The 23,700-nt window shown below is 42.9% G+C and overlaps 1 protein-coding gene across 6 annotated transcripts in view; it reads right to left on the bottom strand.

Moving 5' to 3' along the window:
- Positions 1–2,259: 2,259 nt before the first annotated feature.
- nhsl2 (NHS-like 2) overlaps positions 2,260–23,700 on the bottom strand; it is a 51,637-nt gene continuing 30,196 nt past the window's right edge. For 4 of the 6 annotated variants that reach the window (XM_027008709.3, XM_027008713.3, XM_081694422.1 and 1 more), the window contains exons 2-8: positions 17,118–17,270; positions 13,045–13,187; positions 12,438–12,627; positions 9,561–9,689; positions 6,820–9,318; positions 6,200–6,332; positions 2,260–5,916 (exon numbers count right to left, since the gene is read on the bottom strand). In XM_027008709.3, the coding sequence (XP_026864510.2) occupies positions 5,595–5,916; positions 6,200–6,332; positions 6,820–9,318; positions 9,561–9,689; positions 12,438–12,627; positions 13,045–13,187; positions 17,118–17,270 (3,569 nt within the window). In that variant the 3' untranslated portion in view covers positions 2,260–5,594. The remainder of the gene's footprint in view (positions 5,917–6,199; positions 6,333–6,819; positions 9,319–9,560; positions 9,690–12,437; positions 12,628–13,044; positions 13,188–17,117; positions 17,271–23,700) is intronic. The other 2 variants (XM_027008710.3, XM_081694424.1) reach the window with 2 other exon arrangements.

Below are 23,700 nucleotides of genomic sequence, written 5' to 3'. Positions count from 1 at the left end.
GAGTGTGTCTCGCTGGAACAGAACTCCTCACCACATGCACCATCCCAGGATTATCCTCCAGCTCCCTCTTCCTCTTCTAAGCCAAGATCACACAGGGTTCAAATGTTGCAATGGAAGCTGAGAACAGATTTTTACTGTTAGCAACTGCTTGTGTGTGTGTTGTCACTTTGGCATGATACTTGCTCAAAGCAAGTGCCTTGCTGGATTTGTCACCTTATCTCTTCAGTATTGCATAGGTAGAGGTGGAACTCTTTCTTTGGATAATTACTCATTAACAAAACCTGGTCATATTGTATACAGCAGTGAAAAAAAATATACACAGCCATGTAAACACAGACCAGCCACTTTAGTAAAAACTCCGATTTATCAGAAACACCTCATAGGTGTGCGGCTTGAGTGTAGCCCATGTACAATTAATAATAGTCCTCATTATAGGCTTTCATCATTGGTCAGTTTCTGACCAGAGGACGCGTGCTGGATGGATATATTCGGCTTGCGGTCAGCTCTCATCTCAGCACTGACACTAAGGCATGAAAAAAAAAAAAAAAAGTCAGACCAGCTCACTGTACTCAATAATGCCACTATGTCAGCGTTCAGGATGGTCCAACCACCTAAATCAATCCCAGTCAGCAGTGATCCTGGGGTCAGAAACTGAACAGCAACGACCGCATAAGAGATCAGTTGACAAGTTGTGTGTGCCAGCAGATAGACTGCAGCCTGTAACTTTTAAAAGGAGTCTAGAGCCAGGTGTAACAGTCATAAACAAATACTGCAGCCAATCGGTGTAGGAAGGTGTTTCTAATAAAGTGGCTGGTGAGTGTATTCAACGGATGTGTGCAATCTAAAAGGCAAATATGCTTGGTAAAATTACCAAATTATGTGGGTAGTCAGCTCTTGCTGAAAATACTGTTTTTCAATCATAGCATCGAGCCTGAGTTACACATTGTGTGGGAGTTTGAGTTACAGTCTGAAGACCAGAGATAGACTAGAATGCAGGATTATTCATTAGGAAGCTGTTCAGTATGTGGAACCGCTACAACTGAACATTTGAATTGGTAAGACACGGTGTTAGAAGCATCCTCTCTGTTTATCTACCCGTTACCGTACTTCTTTTTGCTACTATCTAGGTAAGGTGTCTTTGATTATGGTTTTATGCATAACTTTTGTAACATGTAGATTATTTCAGAGCTCAAAGAAAAGTAGTGTTAGCATGTAGCTAACAGTTACCAAAATGAATGATCTAAGTAAACTAGCATACTACTGGATAGACATCAGGCTATTGGGTAGCTAAGATAGTTAACCTAACCAACTAATCTAGCTAACATTAAACACATTTACCCTCATTTTGTTTGTTATATTTGTTGCACTTATCCTTGTTCATTAATATTGATTCTGCTCAAATTAGAAGGTTGGAAAAACTGTAATGACAAGTGATTGGAAAAACAAATTTAATTGACCAGTAGCTAGAGACATGGAACATTTGCTTCTTCAGAGTGATGCTTTTGGCGCCTATTTGTACGGTAAAGCACTTAATGTTAATACTAACATATGGCCTGCTGTGCCACTAGTTACAATATTCTTAGAGCAGCTAATGTTAGCTTGCTATAGTAGCCACACAGTAACATATTAGTTACTAGCTAAATAGCGTAGATATATATTAAAACTTAGATTTATAGCTAGTGTGAAAGCTGGCAAGCAAGGTTAGCTAACTACTACTGTAGGTTAAATTTCCCAGAATGCTAGCTACACAGGCTGTTGTATAAAATTAAATAACTTTTAAGGCACAATACTGGCACAAACACAGTAATTAATTGTAGAAACTTCATTAATTATTTAAAGTGTAAGGTTAATTACAAATACATTCCCTTAATTTCAGCATTTATACACGTATGGGAAAACGCTAATATCCACCAGGGGGCAGTATATTTCAAATGTTTCTGTCCAGGAGCAATTACACAAGTGAGTTTCTTCCATCCCTTATATATGAGGAAGGAAACTGTGGATACAATTTCAATGTTGTAGTTAAGCAGTCAGGGGACCTTAAACTCAGAAATTCAGAACACGCAGAAAAATAAATAACTTCTCATTTGAATCTGTTCCCTTTCGTCAAAACAAATCTGCAAAATGAACAAAACAAGACTTTTGAGCAATTTGTAAATTATAACTGCTTCTTTAGTTCTGCTTTCAGGACGAGCTCCTCGACAATGATGATGCTGATGTGTTCTTGTTTGTTGGTAAACAGGAAAACTACAAGAGTGGTTAAGCAAGAAAAATAATTTATTATAATGCTGTAACTTTTTAGCACATAGGCAAGACATAGCTGCTTCAAGAGCTCACAGCTACATATTTTTACTGCTGGAGAGTGAAGTTCGTAATATGCAGAATATATCTTTCCAATGATAAAATAACAAAAATATAATTCCCAATAATATATTGATTTCCCACCCAGCTGTCTCCTAGTCCAGAAAGGAAAGGGTAAATTTCATGTATACTTTTAAAGCTTTTTACTGTTCTGGCATTCAGTCAGACTTTATTCATTGAGTAAGAACTCTAATCTGCAATATTATAATTCTCTGTTATGGTCATCTCATATTTATCTCTGTTAAAATTTGTCAGAACTGTAGCTTAACTTTACATGTTATATACAGAATGAGTCTTGTCATAGCTTCTTGATTTAGGGATTGGCTGAAAGTTACTTATTTCACAGCCACCAGACAGTCCCAAGAAAACTGGCTTGGAGCAGAAAGAGAACTAAAAGTCTTGGCCTAAACTGGGGTGAGTTTGCGGGAAAAAAAAGAAAAAAAAGCCAAGATGACAGAGTGAGTAACACTCTGTCTCAGTTGTAGTTAAACTGATGTTAACGACAGTGCCTTTACGAGACCAGGGACTGGCTGTCCTGATCTCTTCTCTGTTTCACTGTGCTCTCACTTTGCTGTTGTGGTTTTGTTTTGGGCAGCAGAGATTCGTCGTTTCCTCTGTGTACAACCAGGAGCTCCTGCGGGTGTAAACAGGAGAGTTGGATAAAGTGTGCGATGGAGGCAGAAAAAGGGAGAAAGAAGAGAAACAACACGCAGCAGGTTTCTCTTTGGCCACTGACACGTCCAGAACTCCAATACACTACAGTTTGTAGGTCACCGGTTCACTCTGGTTTGTACGTGCTGTCTGCATTGCCTTACTTTTAAACTAAAAGTTTCAATATGTGTGACTCAGTACAAGGCTTCTAACAGTCTTTTTCATACACAATATTCTTTCTTATGGCTAAGTATTACCATTCTCTCTCTACATATACTCTATCCCTCGCTCCCTCCTCATTCCTCTGGAATTTGTGATCATTGACTGAAAAAGGGGTACAGCACAGAGTACACGAGTAATTATGACCGTTACATAGTAGTAATCATAAAAAGAGTAAATGAAACTCTGCATACTCCTACGGAAGTGCAATACCAAGGCATTTAAAAACACAGAGGCTTCACGCCAGAGTACAAGGCAAACAAACACTGGTTGTTGTTGTTTTTTTTTTCATTCACTAAATAGTTAAAACAAGCATCACTCACTATTTTAATGTAATATTTTGTATTTTCTTGTTATATTTTAGATGCTGTCAGAATACCTGAAGGACTGATATAAGAAAAAAAAAAAAGTCAATGTTCAATCTTAGTCCTCATAGTTCAGGAGAGTCAGAACAGGTTTTTGCCAGGTGAGCTTCTACTCCTGGACTGCAGAGGGTGCTCTGGCTCAGTAGCACCAGGTTTCTTGATTCTGATTGCGAGCCAGAGAAAAGCAGGTACAACACGTGGGAATTGAGCTTCTTAAGGAATGGGAAAGAACAAGCAGTCTTTGAGTGCAGCAGTGACTGCTGAACAACATTCTCTTTGTATCTTCAAATATGTGACAGTGAAACCAGATCAGGTCAGTTTATCACACGCAGCTTCCACAATCCTACATCCTCATCCGCAGTTTACTGTGGTTTATAAATCACCATAGAGTGAAGTCCTTTTTACGCAGTGACATGGGCAGTGACCATGTACAAAAAAAACACAAAGCTGTCGAGCATTGCTCTCCCTTCCTGACATTCATAGGCATTCACCGCTTGCCTTTTTGGTATGCAAGCAGTACATCCAGCCTTGATGCATAGTCTGAATGGCCATAATGTGAGTGACAAATGCATTGTGAGCATAGATAGAATGTTCTGAAAAACACTGCAGCCATAACTTCAAATTTGGATCTGTGATGGTTAGAGCAGTCCACAGCACCACTTCCCCTGACAGCTTGGGCCAAAAGAAACAGAGATGACAGTAAGAAAACGGAGCTCTCTTTTATCGTTCCCAGGCCTTGGCAACTCTCCTCCCTGATTCTTTGAGTGTTGAACAGTGCACACTCTTTATAAAGAGCTTATACACATGGATCTGTAGCCAAAAGGGTTTTTGAGCATCAAGAAACCCCTGAGAGACCTGCCACACTGGACAGCCAGGTTCAGACCAACACCCCAGAAGGGGATTCACAAACCTCTTGCTACAGGGATGGTCACTTTTTCTGTTTCAGCCCCTGTGGTATTCTCTAATTTGGTATTGTCCTCATTTTCTGCTCTGTGGTGATTTTGGTTTTTCACTGTGTCTGGTGCACACACACACACACACACATACACACATACAAACATACACACACATACAAACACACACAAAAAAAAATAAATTATATATATATATATATATATATATATATATATATATATATAAACTAGACTATTGGCAGTGAGGGAAGATCTATAGACATTAATTCGGATGAACTGTATTGCATGATCCATGATACATTTGATCCCTCTGTGCTGTGAACACTCTCACAATAGGCAGTTTTAAAGTGAAATCACAAACATGGACAGTTTTGTGTCTTGCCTATTTTATCAACTAATCTTCAATATATACTTTAGTATATATTCTATATGTAGCTTTGTACAGGTTAAATAAATCTTTCTATTGTCTCATATGTTTTTGGGGAAAATCAAAGGCTAATGAAATATAGATTTTTAAGCTGTAAACTATTTCTTGCAATAAAAAGTGCTTTGTTTGAAGGGGTACCAGACCTTGGTTGCAACCTTTGTGGAATGTTTGTTTCTGAAGAGGACACTGATACTTGCTCAGTGAGCACATTTACCACAAACTACTTCCTAATCACAAAATATTTTATCTTTTTAAACCTACCTCAGTCCTGTGTCTTAAAATTGGGCATTACAGATTTTGGCCACATACACAGGCTGGCGCTCCTTAATTTTTGTAGAGTATCAAAATATTATCATTTGTATATTTCCACAAGAGAGTTCAAGTAACACATTCTCAGCGGCAGAATAAAAGGCCAACTCAAATATTTTAGAACCTCCCATTATCGCTGGGTTCCATCCTTCTGATTTGGACAATGCTCCACAGCAAAAATACATCAACAGCAGAAAAGGTTGACACCGGGGTGTTCCAAAGTAATAACTCAAAAACACCTCACTTCAGACAGAGATCCTGGGAAATTAAACCATTTAGACGTGCAGTAGAGCATTAACAGAAAACCAGCCACAACAGGATCTTACATATAGCTTTCCACAGGACTGATCACTGCTCTGACTGAGCCACTTTAGACGGGTCAGTGCCAGTTGCATCTGGATCCAACTGAGAAAACTCGGTGATGCGGCGAGCCAGAGGGTTCGTGCTCTTTAGCAGCTCCATGGCTGAGACCCGGGTGCCACTACTTGATTTGCTGCTTTTTTTCTGGAGAAGTGCCATGAAGTTCTCATTCCGGGAGCTTGATCTCGGCATGCTTCCAAGGGTCAGTGTGCGGATGTCACTGCTGCCGCTTTTCACAGGTGACACAAGGCTCTGGCGACTGCCAAACGAGTCCACTGGCTCCTTGCGGCCTAAGACTTTCCGCTTTGACCTGGGTGAGAAAAGAAAATTGATTAGAATATAAATATGTGGTTTATTCAGTATTCTGCCAGGTTTTGATTCGGTCTTATTAAACTTCCGATTTCTACCCATAACATTAATTAGGCTGAAGTAAGTAAATGCTACTGATGAACATCTTTAAAACTTTTATTGTCTTTATGCTTACAGGTATCAGGGATATATCTTTGTTATGGTACTACAGTACCACAGTTTGTTGTAGTTTTGAATAAGCCAAGTAATAGGCAAATACTATAATGAAGCCCTGTCGACAAGACCTGTGTATGATCGTGAAAAGGTCTTCAGTTGTATGGGTCGTAGATGTGTGAACAAACACATCATCATCTGTCTCTTCAGTGATATGTAGTTCTGTCCTGTCACTGACAGAGGCATGCTCTTCTAGTGATGTTTCTGTGGGTGCATTTTGCAGACAGACAAATTTACATTAATGCATTTTATGTTTATACAGTGAAAATGCATCCAATACAATTCTATACATATTTCTAATCAAATGGAATGTACATTATTCCCACCTGACATCATATAGTATAAATATACATCTAAGAAAAATAACATTCAAATGTTTCTAATCAAAACTAGTGGAATCATATGTGGTTCTCTACAAGATGTCATGTTTTTCAAATCAAATTCCAGTTTAGAAATAGGCCATCTGTCATTTTCCTGTTGCAAAACATTTCCACTAGTCTCAAAGTGTAATGCGTATGCAGACTTTTTTCACACTACTGAGCATCTCAGCAGCATTAAGTCTTGTGCTTGAAGCACACTAAGCGTGACAATGTAGAAGTTTCATCAGCTCCTTCATATAATGACGGGAAAAACAGAGTATAACGTAGGTAAAATTAAATGGAACGTTAGGAGAAAGCTTTAAATGACATACCTGTTACTGCTTCTGTAGTGAGGGCATTTAAATCAACATCTTGAAGTGTATCCTTAATGTCCTCTATCACATCATGATTTTCCAGACTTCCAAGAGTGTCCAGGTCTCCTAGATCAAGAAGAGGTACATTACTCTCATCACTCTCTTGGATCTGCTGGTCATTAGGCATTTCTTGGCCCTCTTCTTTACAGGAAGATTCTTCTACTTCAGATGGAGGTGGCCCTATGGGTGACTGAGAACCACTGTCAAGTACAAGAGTCTGCTTCTCTGAAGTGCCATTGGCTTGGCCAGTAGGTGAAGGTAAGAGAAGGATGTTTGGTTTTTTTGGCACTGGTGGGGGAACCTTGGGCTTCTTTTTGTCCAATTCAGCAAGACAGGAGATGGTAACTTGACTAGCAAAAGTCTTGCTTTTGTCCTCTTTCTCTGGGCTGCTGGGAAAGATAAACTCTTCCTCAATTGGGATCCCATGTTCTAGGTCAAATTCAGGTAAAGGGGGTGGATAGCTGGGCAGTTGCTCTTGAGCGATGACTGCACATGGACTGACTGGTGACTGAGGTGGCTTCTTAGGTTTGGGCTTTCTTACCACCATGTAGATGTTCCCTATTGGCATGGGTCGATCTACGGGAGAGGGTGGTGGAGACTCCTGGGCATGAGGTGAAGATGAGGGAGACTTTAGCATCAGGTTCATGGGTCTCTTAGGCAGTGGTGGCTTTACTGCAACTGGTGGCTTGGGTGGTTTAGAGCTCGAGGGGGTGATAGGAGGACTGAGGTCACGCCCTTGTTCCTCCTCTATGATGTCCGAGGAGCCATCAGCATTATCCTCGAGTTCTGACCGGCTCACTGAGCGGAGTCTGATGTTCCGCAGGTCTGTTGTTGTAACCATAGGCTGCGATGACTGACTGGGACTGAGTTTTCCTGGTTTGCTGGTTGTAGATGTGTCAGAGTGCCTCCTGCCTGCTTTAGTCTTGGGTTTGACAGATGACAGGTCTATTTGTAAATTCACAGGTAGCTCAAAAGACAGGCGAGATCGAGATTTGTCCTTTGGGGAGGTGGCTGGAAGTGATGACTTTCTCTCTGGAATTTTTGGGCGCATCTTGCACCCTGCTACAGTGGGTCCAGTAATAACTGAGTTTGCAATAGTTGGGGTGGGTGTTTCAGATTGACTGGAGTAGCCACTGGATGGGGACATGAGACATGGAGGCTTGAATGGAGAGACCTTAGTTTCAGCTTCAACAGAGAGCTGGGAAGGAGAAGTGGCTCGAGAGGTTGATGGTGAATTCAGTGACTCTGAGCTTCCATGCACCTTAATGCACTCTATCACTGTAGTACCTGTGGCAGTGCTGGAACCTGACAATGAGCGGTAAGGATCATTGTTGGACTTCCACTCATTGAGCTGCCAATGAGGAGGGAAGGCTAAGTCTGGTTCCCTATCAGGGGGCTGAGAGGTATCAGAGGCTGTCTCGAGGCTGCTGTGGGTCTCCTCCTCTGGTTTGGAAGCCATGAGGAAATCAGAGCAAAATGAATCTTGGAGATTGTGTTCTCGAGGAATGAAGAGGCTCTTGGGCCTGCCGTCTCTTAGGTGCCCTTCACCATGATGGCAGGTCATCCTGCCAGCCTCAGACAAGTTCTTCATCAGGGAGACACTGCGTACTGGTGGTGGTGGCTTCTTTTTGGGCTTCTTCAGTGAGATGCTACGTGACCGAGACCTCAGACGACCTTCTGGAAAGAAGTCTGAGCCTGTAGTGCCAGAGACATTGTCAGTGCTAGTGCTGTCCTCAGAGCTGTTGCTCGGGTAGAGTAGGGCATAGCTCTCACCTTCACGAACCATAGGCACTGTCTCACCAGGACCACACATGTTGTCTGTCGAGCAGAGTGATCCAGAATCTGTTGGCGTTGAAAGAGAGCGCTCACGGAATTTGAAAGCATTGGCACGTGCTGACCTCTTCTCTCGCTCACTCTTGTTGAAGCTATTGCTTGCACTTGGACTGCCCACTGCACCTTCAGTCTCATTCCTCTTTCCTGTAAAAGCATTGCCATGTGTGGCTGCAAATGGCCTGTGTCCAGAAGGTTCTGAGATGGAAGTGAACGAGCTGGAGTGTGACCCAGAGCTCATGGACAGACCGGAGCTGGTCTGGGATGGACATGTAAGACCACCTCCTCCAGCAGCTGGTGCTAACATCCCAGGTTTGGACAAAGGTGGCTTGGCAACAGGACTTGGGGCCAAAGCATAGTTGTAGGATTCATTCCAGGAAGGAGAGAAGGTAGAGCCCTTTGGGCCATTCCAGGAAGGGCTAGGGCACATAAGAGTGGCATGATCCATCATGCCTGTGGGGGTCTTTGGAGAGGGGGGGACACTGTGCTCCAAGTTACTCTGGGTCTTCCGTAAGGGTATGCGCTGCTCGCCTGTGTTCTGTGTGGTAGGCTCCAAAGATCTGGGCTGGGAGGAGTCAGGAGAACAGGCACCTTGTATCAAATCAACAGCAAGAATCTTGCTGTCACCTGAGAGGAGAGACAAAAACAGATCTCAAAATAGAGTAAACAGGAGCGTATTTATTATAATAAAGGGCATGCACTTTTTATGTACTTAAGAAAGGCTGTCGTTGCATATATTTTTCCAATGGTGCCAAAAGAAAAGATTCAAAGTAAAAAAGGAAAGACACATCAAGACCCAAATGACTTTTCCTGGTTACATCCTCTCGCTCAGTCCCTGACAGAACGTTTTCTAACTTCCTGTTCATCACCTTGGCAGTGCAGCGTGACATCGGGGCCTGCGATCACACTCCTCGGGCGGCGGACGGTCTTTGGGTTGACCGCCGTGTCAGTTCTAAAGGGGGCCTGGAGTTCGCTGGCGTGCTTATCAAAGCTCTGGCCTGAGGCAAGACATGAGATACCACTTCTCAGTCTGAGTGACAGACCGTTGTAGAAAAATATCTTAGTGTGGAAAATAAAATGCTAAAAATCTAAGAGATCGTTCCTCAGACACAAACTATCTTAGACTGAACCTTGTAGTCAAAAGTGAATTACCACTAAAGATCTCTAAGATGAACCCCTTTAAAGAGTCTGGAACAGGACTGTCTGACTCCTGCCCTGCACAACCAGAGTCCAGTAGTTTTTTTTTTGTTGTTTTTTTAATTTCCTTGCTTTAACAAATGTACTCATCCTGGTAATTAAGTGATGAGATTAGATGAGATTAGTCTTAATTTCTGTTGGGGCAGGTATATCAACAGTCTACTGGACTTTAGCTCTCCAGGACTAGAGTTGGCCATCTCCTGTTCAAGAATAATACTAGGGTTAAGATGTGCTTGGATCCTATATTTTAGCCTATATTTTTAGTCTAGACGTTGTATATTCTAGGTATGTTGTTTCTGGAAATTACATCTGAAAATATCTGGTGCATGTGCAACAGATCTTATTGGCTCACAGGCCAATGTGTTGTATATGTACTACGAAGTAATGGCCAGCGTGAAATGAAGGATTACTGGTGACTATGGTGATGTTTGCTCGGTTTTTACAAAATGAAACAAACACTAGAGAGTGCACAGTGGCATAATAAGCGGTGCTGAGAAAAGGCCTAACATCCATGCTGAAATAATGGAGATAACTAATGTACACATTTTACGCATAATTTTCCTTTGGTCACACAACTAACATGCACCTGCCTGACTCAAAAGTACTTTTCTCATTCTAAACTAAACCATCAGGTACCCCCCATCCATCCAAGAGCTAGAGACAGGATTAGTCAGTAAATGTGCAGTAAATAGAATCAAGTCACTCTTGATACTTAAATATTATTACTCTTTAGAAAAAAATGTTAGTACATTTTGCAGTGGTTTGAAGAATAAACTGGACTAAACTAAATAGGTTAACAGGTGGTAGTACCAGGAGGAGTGCTTTACCCTGTTCACTAGTGTCACAATGATATAGTGAATTGAACATAATGTGATAATTAAATCTTGCTCAAGCTAAATACATTACACAAATGCACTCTCTCAGCTTTCTAAGAGAACACTTTCCCAGAAAACGCCTAAGGAAACCTCATTACTTCCCAATATCTGTGCTGATTTCATTCAGGAAAAGGACAAGAAAAGAGGAGGTGAAAACAAAGGCTTTCCCTCTTTTTCCCTCACATTCAAACATCCTCTCATCACTGTCTGCACGTGTCTCTCTCCTCCCCTCTCTCTCTCTCTACGCAGCTTGTTCCATTCCTCTTCACCAAGCTAAGGAGGAAGAGCTACGTGTTGCCATGGCAACAGCTACCTGTTCATTATCTTCAACGGGCGGGGAGCAGAATGGCACCTCTTTGGGAATTAGACCCCAGGCTGCCTGAGAATTGCGTTAACTGAGACCTGACCTACGCTACTGCACTGAACCTAGAGGTTCAGGGAACAAGAGAGATCAAGAGAGGAACAAGCAGGGAGGAACAGGGCTAGGAGAAGCCAGGGAAATTCGTAAGGAGACTAGAGCAGGGCAGGAGAGGCAGGACAGAGATATACAGAGACAGAAAGACAGAGAGAGCGGCAGAGTTAGAGAGACAGAAAACTACAGAAGAGTAGAGATAGAAGAGAACAAGGGAAGGGACAAGAACTGGAGAGCTCAGAGAGAGCAAGACTGGGGAAGAGAAGAAGAGTGGAAGTGCTGAGACCACAGAGGATGTGATACATGAACATGGTGACACCTTGAGAGAGGCAGGAGGTGCTGAAGGGGTAAGAACTGTTGCAGTGCCCATATGAGTGGGAATGAGGAGGAGATCCGGCATGTTCTGTGAGTTACGTCACCCAGGCTGTGCAATTCAAGGTTAAACATGAGAACGCGTGTACCAAATGTAACAAGAAAACAATGTGAGGAAGAACTGATCTGTTGCAGGATATCCTGAAACGTCTGACCCTGATTTGCTCTCACTTCAGGCATGCAAGAGTTATGAGGGCAACTAAACCCTAATTTATTTTAACTTGAAAATCAAATATGATTTAGAGCCTACAGCATGGTACAACAGTTTGCTAATTCAGACTGACACAGGAAAACATTATCAGTGCCAATATCAGCATGAGAGTTGTAGGCAAGCATTGTGTATTCCAAAGTTTCTCAGTACTGACCCTGATGTAGCTTTGGCCTGAAAATTCTACTTGTACTAACATTATATATCAGCTAATTAACAAGCCATCATGAAGTTAAAATTTGTTTTTTAGACTAGGAGGAACTTTAAAATGTGCAGGGTAGATGTACTACTGGACCTACTACTGGACCAAAAGTATTTGTGTATTTCAAATGTTACCAGAAACCCCCAAATACACAATTTCAAGCAGACACTTTCACAAACTATTGTTCAATTTAAACAAAAGTTTGAATTTCCCATTCTTAACTATCTTGATCCTTTAATGGTCCTTGTAATGAGGGTATCAGCAGTGCACCATCAGTGCTGAAGTTTTATCCAGCTGAAGAACATTTGGGAAAAGGCACTAGACATCTTTACAACTGTCCGTGGGAAATAACATCTACAACTTTATTTAAAAAAAATCTTGGCCAAAGCAAACCATGCCTCAGAGAAATGATACCAGAAAAAGCTGCATACACTCTTGAGCAGTGAAGAACAGGAGGAGGACATATTCAGAGTCTGTTACCTGTGACATTGATTGGTACAAGATGGGCTGGGGTGTGTCGACCCAGGTGCCAGCGAGGTTTCTCAGCAACAGGAGGTCCCAGGGAGGAGTTCCAGCCCAGGAGGGGGCGCTCTGAGCCACAAAGTGCTGTATCCTGAGCCCGAATGCCTACTGAAGTTGCGTCATCTTCACACACCTGCTTATTTGCTGGCTAGAGAAACAGGGGAACACGTGGTCTAGCTTAAGAAGGTTTATTCATTATTGTTCATGATGCAAGTGAAACCCTTCATTAATTACATTGTTATTCCTTCTTTGATGGTACAACAACAAAGTTGTTAAAAGGAACTAATTACAGAGGACATTCATAAACATTCGAAGTGCTAGTTAACCCTAGTGGTATTGCCACAAAAAAAAAAGATTTTTTACAAAGCACATATAAATGTACTTGATTCTAGTATTAGAAAGAATTTGGAAGGAAATTTTAAGGAATCATAAGATAGCACTTAACGGTGAATGTAATGATAAAGAAACCATTCATACAGAGAGGAAGGAATCTTTGTTGTGCCCAGGTTCACTCCAAAACCTTCTGCATTTTCCATGCCATACACCACAGTGAAATGATAATTACCAGGAAGACAAACTCAGGCTTCTTGTTGTTGAGTGAGGAAGGTGATGGGCTAAGCGTGGTGGAAGTGTCCTCTGAGCTCTGAGAGGAGGTGTGCCGAAAGGTCTGGCCAGTTACCCGGCTATCATACAGCTGCTCCTCAAAATCTGCATACAAACAGGAATGTTCAGCTAGGGTTAGCATTAGCATTAGCATTACCACAGGCTGAGCTTCTCTTCAAAGAGATGCAGCCAAATCTTAAAGTGATTATATAAGACTGTATACATTGTACAGCGGTATTCCCTAGTTTTCACAAAGTCTCTTGTCATCTCAATCCTTGTAAACAGTTTGATTACCATTTTAACTCATGACAAAACATTCCATCTGAGTCCCCCAAATCATCCCTGTGGCCATTCTTATCCATAAAAACACTCCTCCCAGCCACACCACACACATATACAAAATCCACTTTTCTCCCACCAGCTTCTTTGTGTGTGTCTATGTATATATGTGTGCATGTGTTTGGGTGCGTCTCTTTGTGTGTGTGTGTCTTAGAGGCAGCGAACTTGATGCTTCTGAGCAGAACAGGGATGCCGCAATCTCAGAGTCCGGTTGCCTAGCAATGGTGGGTGCTCGGAAACAATGGAATGCCTCTTGAGTCAACAATAGCCTCTAACCGAAGGGCCTCAGGCTAGCCGCAAAAAACAGGACCATCTATACACATACTGCATCAGGACTAAGACAGCACTGAAGGCCCTAGTCCACTACTAGCTCTGTAGTTCAGCTGGTAGAGCCAGGTACTAACACCACCAAGTTTATGGGTTCAATTCCCAGGGAGTACACATTACTGAGAAATGTAAATTGCTTTGGAGTACAGTGTGTGTGTGTCAAATGCTGAAAATGTAAATGCTACAACACAAGAGCAGGATAGAGACTAAGGCACATGTCACATACAGCACCAGTCACAACAGAGGGCTAATAACTCCTGACCCTAGTACTCACAATGAGTTATTAAGAATGTTATTCCTTCATGCTAAACACTATCTGTGTTACTGGAGTAATTGTTTGAGGACTCAGTTTGCAGCCACAGTGTTGTAGGTTCAAACCTCCTTCAGGAGGAGATGAGTTATACACGGACAGTATGTATTTAAACGTTCTATTGGGAGAATGGAAGCAAGCTACTACGGTTAGATTAAAACACAAGAAGCAACTGTGACAATCTGAGAATGTCTCAAGAGGTTTTCCAAGTCAGACTGTTGATCTTTTTTTTTTTCTTTTACTAGACATAATGACCTTGATCAGCCCTCCTGTTTGTGGACGGTTTACTCGGTGCACGCACAGCTCCCGATGTTCTGCAGTCTGTACTGCTAATCGCCCTCAGAAGAATACCAGCATCACTGCAGCAGTGGTAATAAGGTGTCTGCAGACATGGTAGCCCTCACTTTATGGCAGCTTTACCTACCAGCTGTCTGTCAAGACCAAAGTGCTCCATCCAGCAGCACAGCCCTTAGGCCCCGAATTCCACCTCGAACCCCACCTAATCCCCCTTTAATGGATATGAGCACCCTTGTCATTAAACATTCTCTTCCATTGGACCTGAAATCTCCTGTCATGGTTTACATCAGTAATGAGTGTTCAGCGAGGCTGCTGGAGCCTAGACCTCACTAGCACTGATAGCGAAGCCACTCGGTGGTACTCAAACTAAAGTTGCTGACAGTTCAGAACTGCACATGTCCAGTCATTCCAGTGCTTGTACTCTACAGCAAGCAAAACATGTGGCTTGGGCAGACAGCGTGAACTCACCAGAAGTCGATTTATACAGGCTTCTTTGTGAAAGTGAAGAGCTGGCTTTGAAGACCTTGCAAACCACTTTAAAGGAGAAGTTGTGAAAGCAAACCTAACAGAGGATACAATAGAGTGTGCGTGCGTGCGTGCGTGTGTGTGCGCGCGTGTGTGTGTGTGTGTGTGTGTGTGTGTGTGTGTGTGTGTGTGTGTGTGTGTGTGTGAAGGTATTTTGGACCTGCCCTCCCCTCCTTCTCTAACCTGGCTTGGGACATTCAGCAGTTAAACCCTGCTGGGACATAAACATCTCCACTCTAATCAGCCAATCGGGTTGCTCCTGCAGACGCGCAGCCAGCCAGTCATGCGTGCAAAGTCCCACAGCAGCCATGAATAACCTCAAAGCATCTCTTCGAACTAGATGCACCCCTGAAAGCAGCCATTTATTAAATATGGGTCAGTCCTTTTCTTGTGTATCCACAGACGCAATGGGACTGGAGGGAGAAACAATGCCTTCTTTCTTGTCCACTGGGTCTGTTCTGTTTTGCTTTTCTTTTTCCTACTTTCCCTCAGGTCACTTCTGATCGGTGCGGAGAGGAGTGATTGTTTTTTTCCCCCTGCTGGTCAGATATGCTTTCTACTTCAGTTGATTCTAACAAAAAGGTCTACATGTTAGTGAGAGGTTGCAGTAGTGGATGTCTATGGTAGGGTGATGGCAGACCTCTGCAGACCACTGGCCCTCAGATACCAATCTGAACTGGATGAATCAGCATCATGTAATGTTCATTTTGATCAGTAATAGATAAACTCTAAAACTCTAAAACTCAAACACACACACACACACACACACACACACACACACACACACACACACACACACACACACAAACACACACTCTTACATGTTTTACCATGATAAATGTTACCTCAAAACACAGCAGCTAATGGGGTCTTAGTGCTCACACCTGGAAAGCTAACAGTTAAGCTCTAGGTTGAAAGACACTTTGATCTCTCATCTGTTCAGCTGCATCAGGGCACTACAATAAGTGCATTTAAAAGCAAATGAAAGCAAACCATTTCTTTTCACTAGTATTATGTTCACTGCTAATGGTTTGCGAACAAAGGTCAACAGTTGGATAATACAGAGGAATCACAATAAGATTTTTTAAAAAGTCTACTACCTGAATGGTTCATTACTATTGTTAAACTAATATTCAGTAAAAACAATTAAAAGATAAGCATGAAATCTACAATTTTTCCAGCATAATGTTTGGAAAGTTAAAAAAAATCTGAAATCGTTCACTCATTCTCTATTTGGAAAGAAGTTATTTATTTATTGCACTTCACCAAATCCGAATTAACATGAGGTACAAATAAGAGCAAAAAAGGTTTAAAAACAAACAAACAAACAAACAAACAAACAAAAATTCCTGAGTAAAACTGATGTGAAACTTTGTGATAACACCAGTTATTTCAACTATGCATTTAACTTTTACCTACAACAAGGCAAAAACTCTTAATATGAGCAGTTTTCTCCCTTCCATAAATAGCAGTCCTATAGTTAAGGATCCAGAGGTCAGCTCCGATGCATCATACACCTCTGGATATATGAAGATCAGAACTGTTTGTATGCGTATCTTGCACAGCATCACACGCAGCCAAATACACACAAACACACTGACCACCCACACTTCACTGTTTAATCTACAGCTGCTCTTTCTTTATGATACAGGGGACATCAAGTACTGTAACAGAGGAGCGTGCACGCACACACACACACACACACACACACACACACACACACAAGCATCAGGAGGTGTCTGTATAGATGAATTAAATGAACAGAGGAGTAACGATTGCATATTTCTCAGAAAGGAAAATAAATATGATTGATTATGGGAAAGGGCAAGGGCGAGTCAGAGAGAGAGAGGACAGAAGAGAGAAAATGCAGGATGGAGGGAAAACAGGGAAAACAAAAACGTAAACACATTCCCGCTCAGGCAAACAAGAACAGTCAGAATGGGAATAAAACCTGACATGCTCATACTGGCACAGAAGACGCAGGCACAGAAGATGCAGGCATGCAAACACGCACGCACGCACACACGCACGCACACTCGCGCGCACACACACACACACACACACACCTCTAAGCACACATATATACAAAATGAAAACATGCATGGTAATCTGAACAGATGAAACAGCTGAAGGATCGAGCTCACCGAAGACAGCGAACCCTCAGTCCCTCAGTCACAGGCGTGCGCACCCAGCCACACACACTGGCACGCACACACCCTGCGGCTGGAGTCTCCTACCTTGTAGCAGGCTCTGGAGGTTGAGCTGAGCCTCCTGGTGCAGCTCCTGCACGCACTCCGGCCTACTCCACGAGCCGAACACATTCACATGCTGTTGCCATGACGATTGGAAGTGGGCCGTTCGCTTGCTCTCCGAGTCCAAGTTGGTGGTGGCTGGCAGCGGGAAAGAGAGAGAGACAGAGAGAGAGGGAGGGAGGGAGCAAAAGAGGAAGAGATGAGAGGGCGGAAGAGAGGGAGGAGAGATACATAAATAAAAATTTATGACATTTGCATGGCTAATATCTAGAGACGAAGGCTATATAATGCTGTGTTCAGGCAGGCAGGCAGGGAGATCTGACAGTCAGCTTCGCAGTCAAAGAGCTGTGTTACTGTTATCAAAATAGCAATTCATTTTATCAGGACTGGGATGTGTTTATTTCCAGGGTACGCAAAGCAATTCAATGTGTAGATGCAGTTTGATATTTGTGCTTTAGACCCTTTCTGTAGGATAGCAGGTCTGTTCTTGTAGGAGAGCAGGACTGTTTGTAGGAGAGCAGGTCTGTTTTTGTTGGAGATCAGGTCTGCTTTTGTAAGATAGGTTTGTTTTTGTCAAAAATCAGGTCTGTTTTTGTAGGAGAGCAAGTCTGTTTTTGTAAGACAGCAGGTCTGTTTTTATCGCAGATCAGGTCTTTTTTTTTGGAGTCTGTTTTTGTAGGAGAGCAAGGCTGTTTTTGTAAGACAGCAGGTCTGTTTTTATTGAAGATCAGGTCTTTTTTTTTTGGAGTCTGTTTTTGTAGGAGAGCAGGTCTGCTTTTGCTGTGTGGTGCAGCATCACATGTAAAAAGCCAGAGGGGCAGTTCTGGCCTCATAAACTTCTAATAAACTTCTCAGTACGACATGTTTACTTACAGGAGGGTTACAGTCAGTGGCAACTAAATTCAACCGATCAGAGCACTGAAATATCAGTACATGTTATAATGATATGTTCTAATGATATAAGACTATAGTGTCTAACCACTGGTTCTCACCCAATTGATACCCAGATGTAAGAAGGCCTTACCAGACCCACAGGGGAAACTTCAGCATGAACATACGTGATCACAGGTCAGAGCATTGTTGCTCATAGCATGTTTTCCTGGCTATTGCTGGTTAAGGCTAGGGTTTGGTTATACAGTACATCAAACATCACCTCCTGTAGTCTAAAAAAAAAAAAACCCAAGGAAGTAAAATCTTTAATTTACATTATCTCTACACACTGAGGCAATATTCCCTCATTATTAGAGAGTAACTAATAAGAGAAAGTGAAGGGGACGGAGGGACAGAGAGAAAGGGAGAGAGAGAGAAGAAGAGAGAGAAAGAGGAGAGAAAGAAAAGGAGAGAGCGGGGACAAAAAAGGATGAAAATCGCTGGCTTATCCCCACAGAGGCGCAACAGAGGATCTATGGAAAATTCTTTAGAATGAAACTTTGCAAACATCTCCCTCACCCAGGTGACCTGCTGATCCATCTTCATCATCTCCTTCACCCAGGTGTGCCAGGGTCTGACCTGCTTGTTTGACCTGCTGTGCCAGGTCAGGTCAAACAAACCAAAAACCAAAACACTGCTACACTTAGCCATGTGTTCTTAACCTTAGCACCTCTGACTCAATACTCCAGAACATTAGCAGTGAGGTCATCTCTGCCCACTAAAGTAACAGCTCTTTGTAACTGATTGTAAGCATTTTAATTCTATTTCAGTTTTGCTCTCGCTTTCTTTCATTTTCATGTCTACCCACAAATATAATCAATAGAACTTACTGAAGGGCCTGACCCCGACCTCTTAGGTGCAACTGGCACTGACACAAGCCCACACATCAAGGGCTTCTCATGCCATCCGAATCCCCAAATGTACAGTCACATACATGCTCTGCTTAATTAGCTAAATACACTCACCCTCATTAGCAACTAATTAATTAGCATGAGCAGGGGCTCCAGGACATTAAATATGGACCAGCGCCTGTGTACCAAGGCTCCCCTCACCGTGGCTCTAATCAGTGTGAAGGAGAGGCTATTCTGAAGGCCTGCAGCCAAATCCGCAAACCCTGGAGAGGCTTGTGCTGCAGCCTGAACCCAGCAGAGTAGTTCCCCTCTACGGTTCCGCCCAAGGAAAAAGCCCAACCAAGATCCTCTTAGACAGGAACTCGCAACAACGTGAAGCAGTTGTAATCGATGGTACAACATATATGACATAAACATTATTAATACAAGCTGTTTAAAGGTGCTGTCAGGTTACCACCTTTGGAATGTGGCGACGGACTGTTGAATATCTACAAATCTTGGCCTGAAGGGGGAACAGTGTGAGCACAGCTTGATGCATGGCCAGCACTATTTCAGAGCTCCAAAAGCTCAGCAGCTCTTCAGCGAGTGGCTGCTGTCAACAGCAGGTAGAGGAGACAAGAGTCATTTATTTATATTTTCTTGTGTGTATTTGTTCTTCGGTTGCATGACCCTTCAACTCAGACGGATCCATGCCCTAAGATTGGTGGCTTGTTTCCCATTTTCTGGAGTTGCCATCACAAAATGCATCCTGAGGGTTGATCTGAGCTATGTCTCCCTCTACGGTGCACAGGGTATGTTCAGTCTTGGGAAATTATCACATAAGCGTGGGGGAATGGAATGTGCAGCTGGCGGGCCGCAAGAGATTGGCTCCCTTAACACACATGCGCACACGTTTCCTTATGAAACACACATACACACATGCAGGAGCAGATGTACACAGCACAGAGCCAAAAGGTGAAGTGGGAGGACTAGGAAATGGGATACTCTTAAATGTTACAGTCTCCCTGTGACATCTCTCCGCACACTTTACACAGTGTAAATGTTTCTTTAGAAACTTCTGGAAAATAACTTGTGAAGATCTCTCACAGCATGAACAAAAATATGCTTTAAAGGTTAAAATGCTGTCTGTCAAGCTCTCTCACACAAACACAAACACACAAATAAGCACACACACATGCCAAGGCTTCAAAGTCTGTTTCTGAGCTGTGATCACAAGGAGAGAGCTGCCAGAAGAAATTGCTCTCAGAAGGTAATTGTAGTGACAAGAATCCCAATTCAGACCCTCTCTGTCTACCTCCAAAACCCGTCCTTTTCTCTGTCTCTCTCTGTCTTTCTCTCTTCCACTGATGTGTGAGATTGGAGCCTTTCCACGCGGTGAAGCTTAAATAACATTTGATGGGTGTCTTTGCATGGTACAGATAGAGAAAGCAGTACTGATTACATGCAGTGCTTGGTACTGCAGTGGCCCGGAGGACCTCACCTTTGCGAACTGGCATAAACAGACTTTGTACATGATGTTCTTGAGACTTTTTTAAAAGACTCTCTGCCATATTTCACACTTTTTCACCATTAAATCTTTAATTTTTGCACAAGCAGACTGATGAGAGCAATCTTGCACATTCAGAGCAGTTCACAGCCTGAGGAAGGCAGACCAGGCTAACTCATTATCCCAGTTCAGTCGATCATTGGTATGCCCATCAGTTTATTACTCAGATCAGCCAGCCTCTTAAAACGCAGAGGGAAGAAGAAGGCTAGCTGCTTTGCACTTTTGAAAATAGCAGCAGCTTATCTCCTGCCTGGCAGACTTTCTGTAAGGCTACAGTGTAAAGTCCAGATTCAATCCTTGCATGGATATAGATCATTCATGGAAACAAGACATGTTAGTTTTCCAGTTTGTTATGTTTTCTTCTCCATGGTTACTGTACCTATAGTGCTGAGCCCCAAGAGGGAAGATAATATGATCCCAGAGGAAAAGACAGAGGGACACAGAGAAATGAAGAGAGACCGAAATGCATCGCAAATACAGCATTTCATACAGCACACACGCGCACACACACAGTTTTAAAAGCAAATACAAGTCAGTACTATGTAACTATTACTGTTGCATGTTATCACTCAGACACATACATAGCTTTCATTGCTATGATAAGGTCTACAGTAATTGCTACTAACAGATGGGTGAGTAAGTGTTTGTGAAGCAGTGTGTTTGTATGTGTGTGTGTGCACTGCTCTGCAGTGTGCTTAACTCCCAGCAGTGCTGACTAAAGGGTTCCTACCGCCTCACTGCCCACCATGTGGGCTTGTGTGGACGTGACACTGAGTGACAGGAAAACACAGAATGTGAGTGCAAGTGTGTCTGTGTGACAGGGTGTCTGATAAGCACATTCACACACGCACACAGGATGCGACTGACAGGCACAGGGAGGAAACTGAGGCAATGGCCATTCAGGGGTTAATCACTAGCCACCCTGCCATCCTCATCCTCCAACACGTGACCCCATCACTCTGCAGCCATGCAACCCCTCGCCCTGCAGATCCGGCCGTGCTGACATCACACTCCGCCTACTCCGTCCTCCATGCTTGGACTCTGATTCTTGTGTTTTGCTAAAGCATTTATAACCCTTATATGGAATGATTTTTTTTTAAAAAGAACAAGAATATCTGTTTTTATCTTAAGGTCTTGGAATGTTTTATATTATTTGCATTGTCATAACCAATAAGACAAAAGAAGCAGACCTTTATTATGAAGTTACTCATTATGTTGACTCAGAGCACCAACTACATTTCTAAGATGATCCAGTCTGGCTTAAACCCAGCCTACACAATAAAGTAAGCAAATAAGCCCCTGGAGCCTTCAAGCGGCTGCAGGTATGAAGAGAGCGTTTAAGAGCGCTTCCCTCGCACCCCAGAGATGAGTCAGCATCGTACTGAAAGCCCGGGACCACACACAGGAGAGGTGGAGTAGCATGTCTCTAACAGGTCCTCCCCTCTAGGGACACCTCCCCTAATGGGAAAAGACAAGAAGTGACGACTTCGCACACACCTGTCTTGTACACAGAGGAGGAGGCTATGTGGATGTGCGTGTGCCTGGTACAATTACAGAGGTGTAAGAAAAACACTTTACAAAAAGGTATTGCCAAGCTACTTTCATTTTCAGCAAAAAGGAAAACACAGACCTCATTTCACTGCGGTGAATAAATGGGCATGGTTTACTGGAAATGTTTTTGTTGAGTTTTGGCGAGGATAAACACATAATTTGGCAGTAATATTAACTGTTCAGTGTTCAGAGATTGCCTTAGTCTGTAAACTTTTCCATACTAATTTTAGCTCCCAGCAGCATCTGACAAAGGATGGTCACTTAGCAACTAATTTGAATGAAAAAAAAAAGGCCTAAATTTGACAGACTGCAGCTTAAGAACATTTGGCGGTACAACCACCTGAATACCCCCGCAGACACACACGTTAAAGTGCAGCCACTAAGCCCAGTGAGGCCCAGCCCAGGCAGACCCCAGCAAGCTGCTGGAGATCTGGCAGAGCACAACTCCAGCAAAACTGGGAGGAGCGCAATTCCTCCAAGCCGGAGTGATCTCACGCTACAAATGAAGAGAACAATCGTGTGATTTCCCTTCTTATGCCTGCTTGGTACTGCCTGATTCACCGGTACCCATATTAGGGTATGACTGCAGTCTTTAATCTGGGTCTGTTTTCAGCAGCAGCCATACTGGAAATCGATTTTGAAACACAGAGTGGAGGATGTTTGCAAAGAATCCTCACAGGTTGTCAGCCCCCAAACCATGGTTCAGCTCCCAAACCCAGGTTCTATCACTGATGTTGGGTGTGAGGGGATAACAAAAGGTTCCCTGCAGGAGTAGTTGCATGTAAAACGTGAAATCACACTCATAGGCTTCTCGGCTATACCATAACGTGGTGCTGTAAATCAGTGACAGTGACAGTACAGCAGTGGTCACTGTGGTCACTGTGGCTGCTGCCAGTGTCTATCACAACAGTGCATAGGACTGGTCAGAACCCCACAGTCAATGACATGGGCCATATGTTCATGTAAAAAGGATATACAGTACTGTTGAAAAGTCAGTAGCATAAGCAGTAGTGGAATATCCAGTGGCAAAAACAAAGGATATGATAACGAATTTCTAGTATCCAGCAGTCCAGTATCTAGTAACCTAGTATCCAGTTGTAACCAGTAATCTCAGACCAGTCTTAGACTAACTGCAAACCAGAACCTCAGCAGATGCAAAGGGAAAAATAGTTTTTATTTGCTTGTTTGTAATTTAAAAAGTTAATCAGTGAAGCAGGTCACAAGTTCACTTGGCAATTTAGTGTTGTGACTGGCTCGATTTTCCTTCCCTCACTGGTGTTGACACAAAGCTACTAGAACAATCCTTCAGGAAGGCACTGCTATGAGGTCATCCATCCAACACCGCATGCCAGCCACTGGTTTCCTTTGGCTCTGCTTCTTATAGTATATCTTTAACTTGACTCCCTGGGAAACTACAACTTCCACACATTCCTTCAAGACTATACATAAAGGTACGCTTCTCATACTTCCAGATGTGAGTCCATACACCGCTTTGCTTTGTTGTGTTGTGATTGTGCGTGCATGTGTGTGTGTGTGTGTGTGTGTGTGTGTGTACACTTTACATGCCACACTTGCATTCTATGAAGCACTTGGTGGACACCAGACAACCTGTGTCAACATACCCCGAGTGAGTAATGCAGTTAGAGTTAGTCACCCAGCTGAGAATACTAAATTTAAATGCGCCTCCACA

Source organism: Electrophorus electricus, chromosome 13, assembly GCF_041902795.1.
Source record: "Electrophorus electricus isolate QZ-2024a chromosome 13, ASM4190279v1, whole genome shotgun sequence".
NCBI classification, from domain to species: domain Eukaryota; kingdom Metazoa; phylum Chordata; class Actinopteri; order Gymnotiformes; family Gymnotidae; genus Electrophorus; species Electrophorus electricus.
Note: the sequence above shows the minus strand (reverse complement) of the source record. Positions and strands in the feature narration are given on the sequence as shown.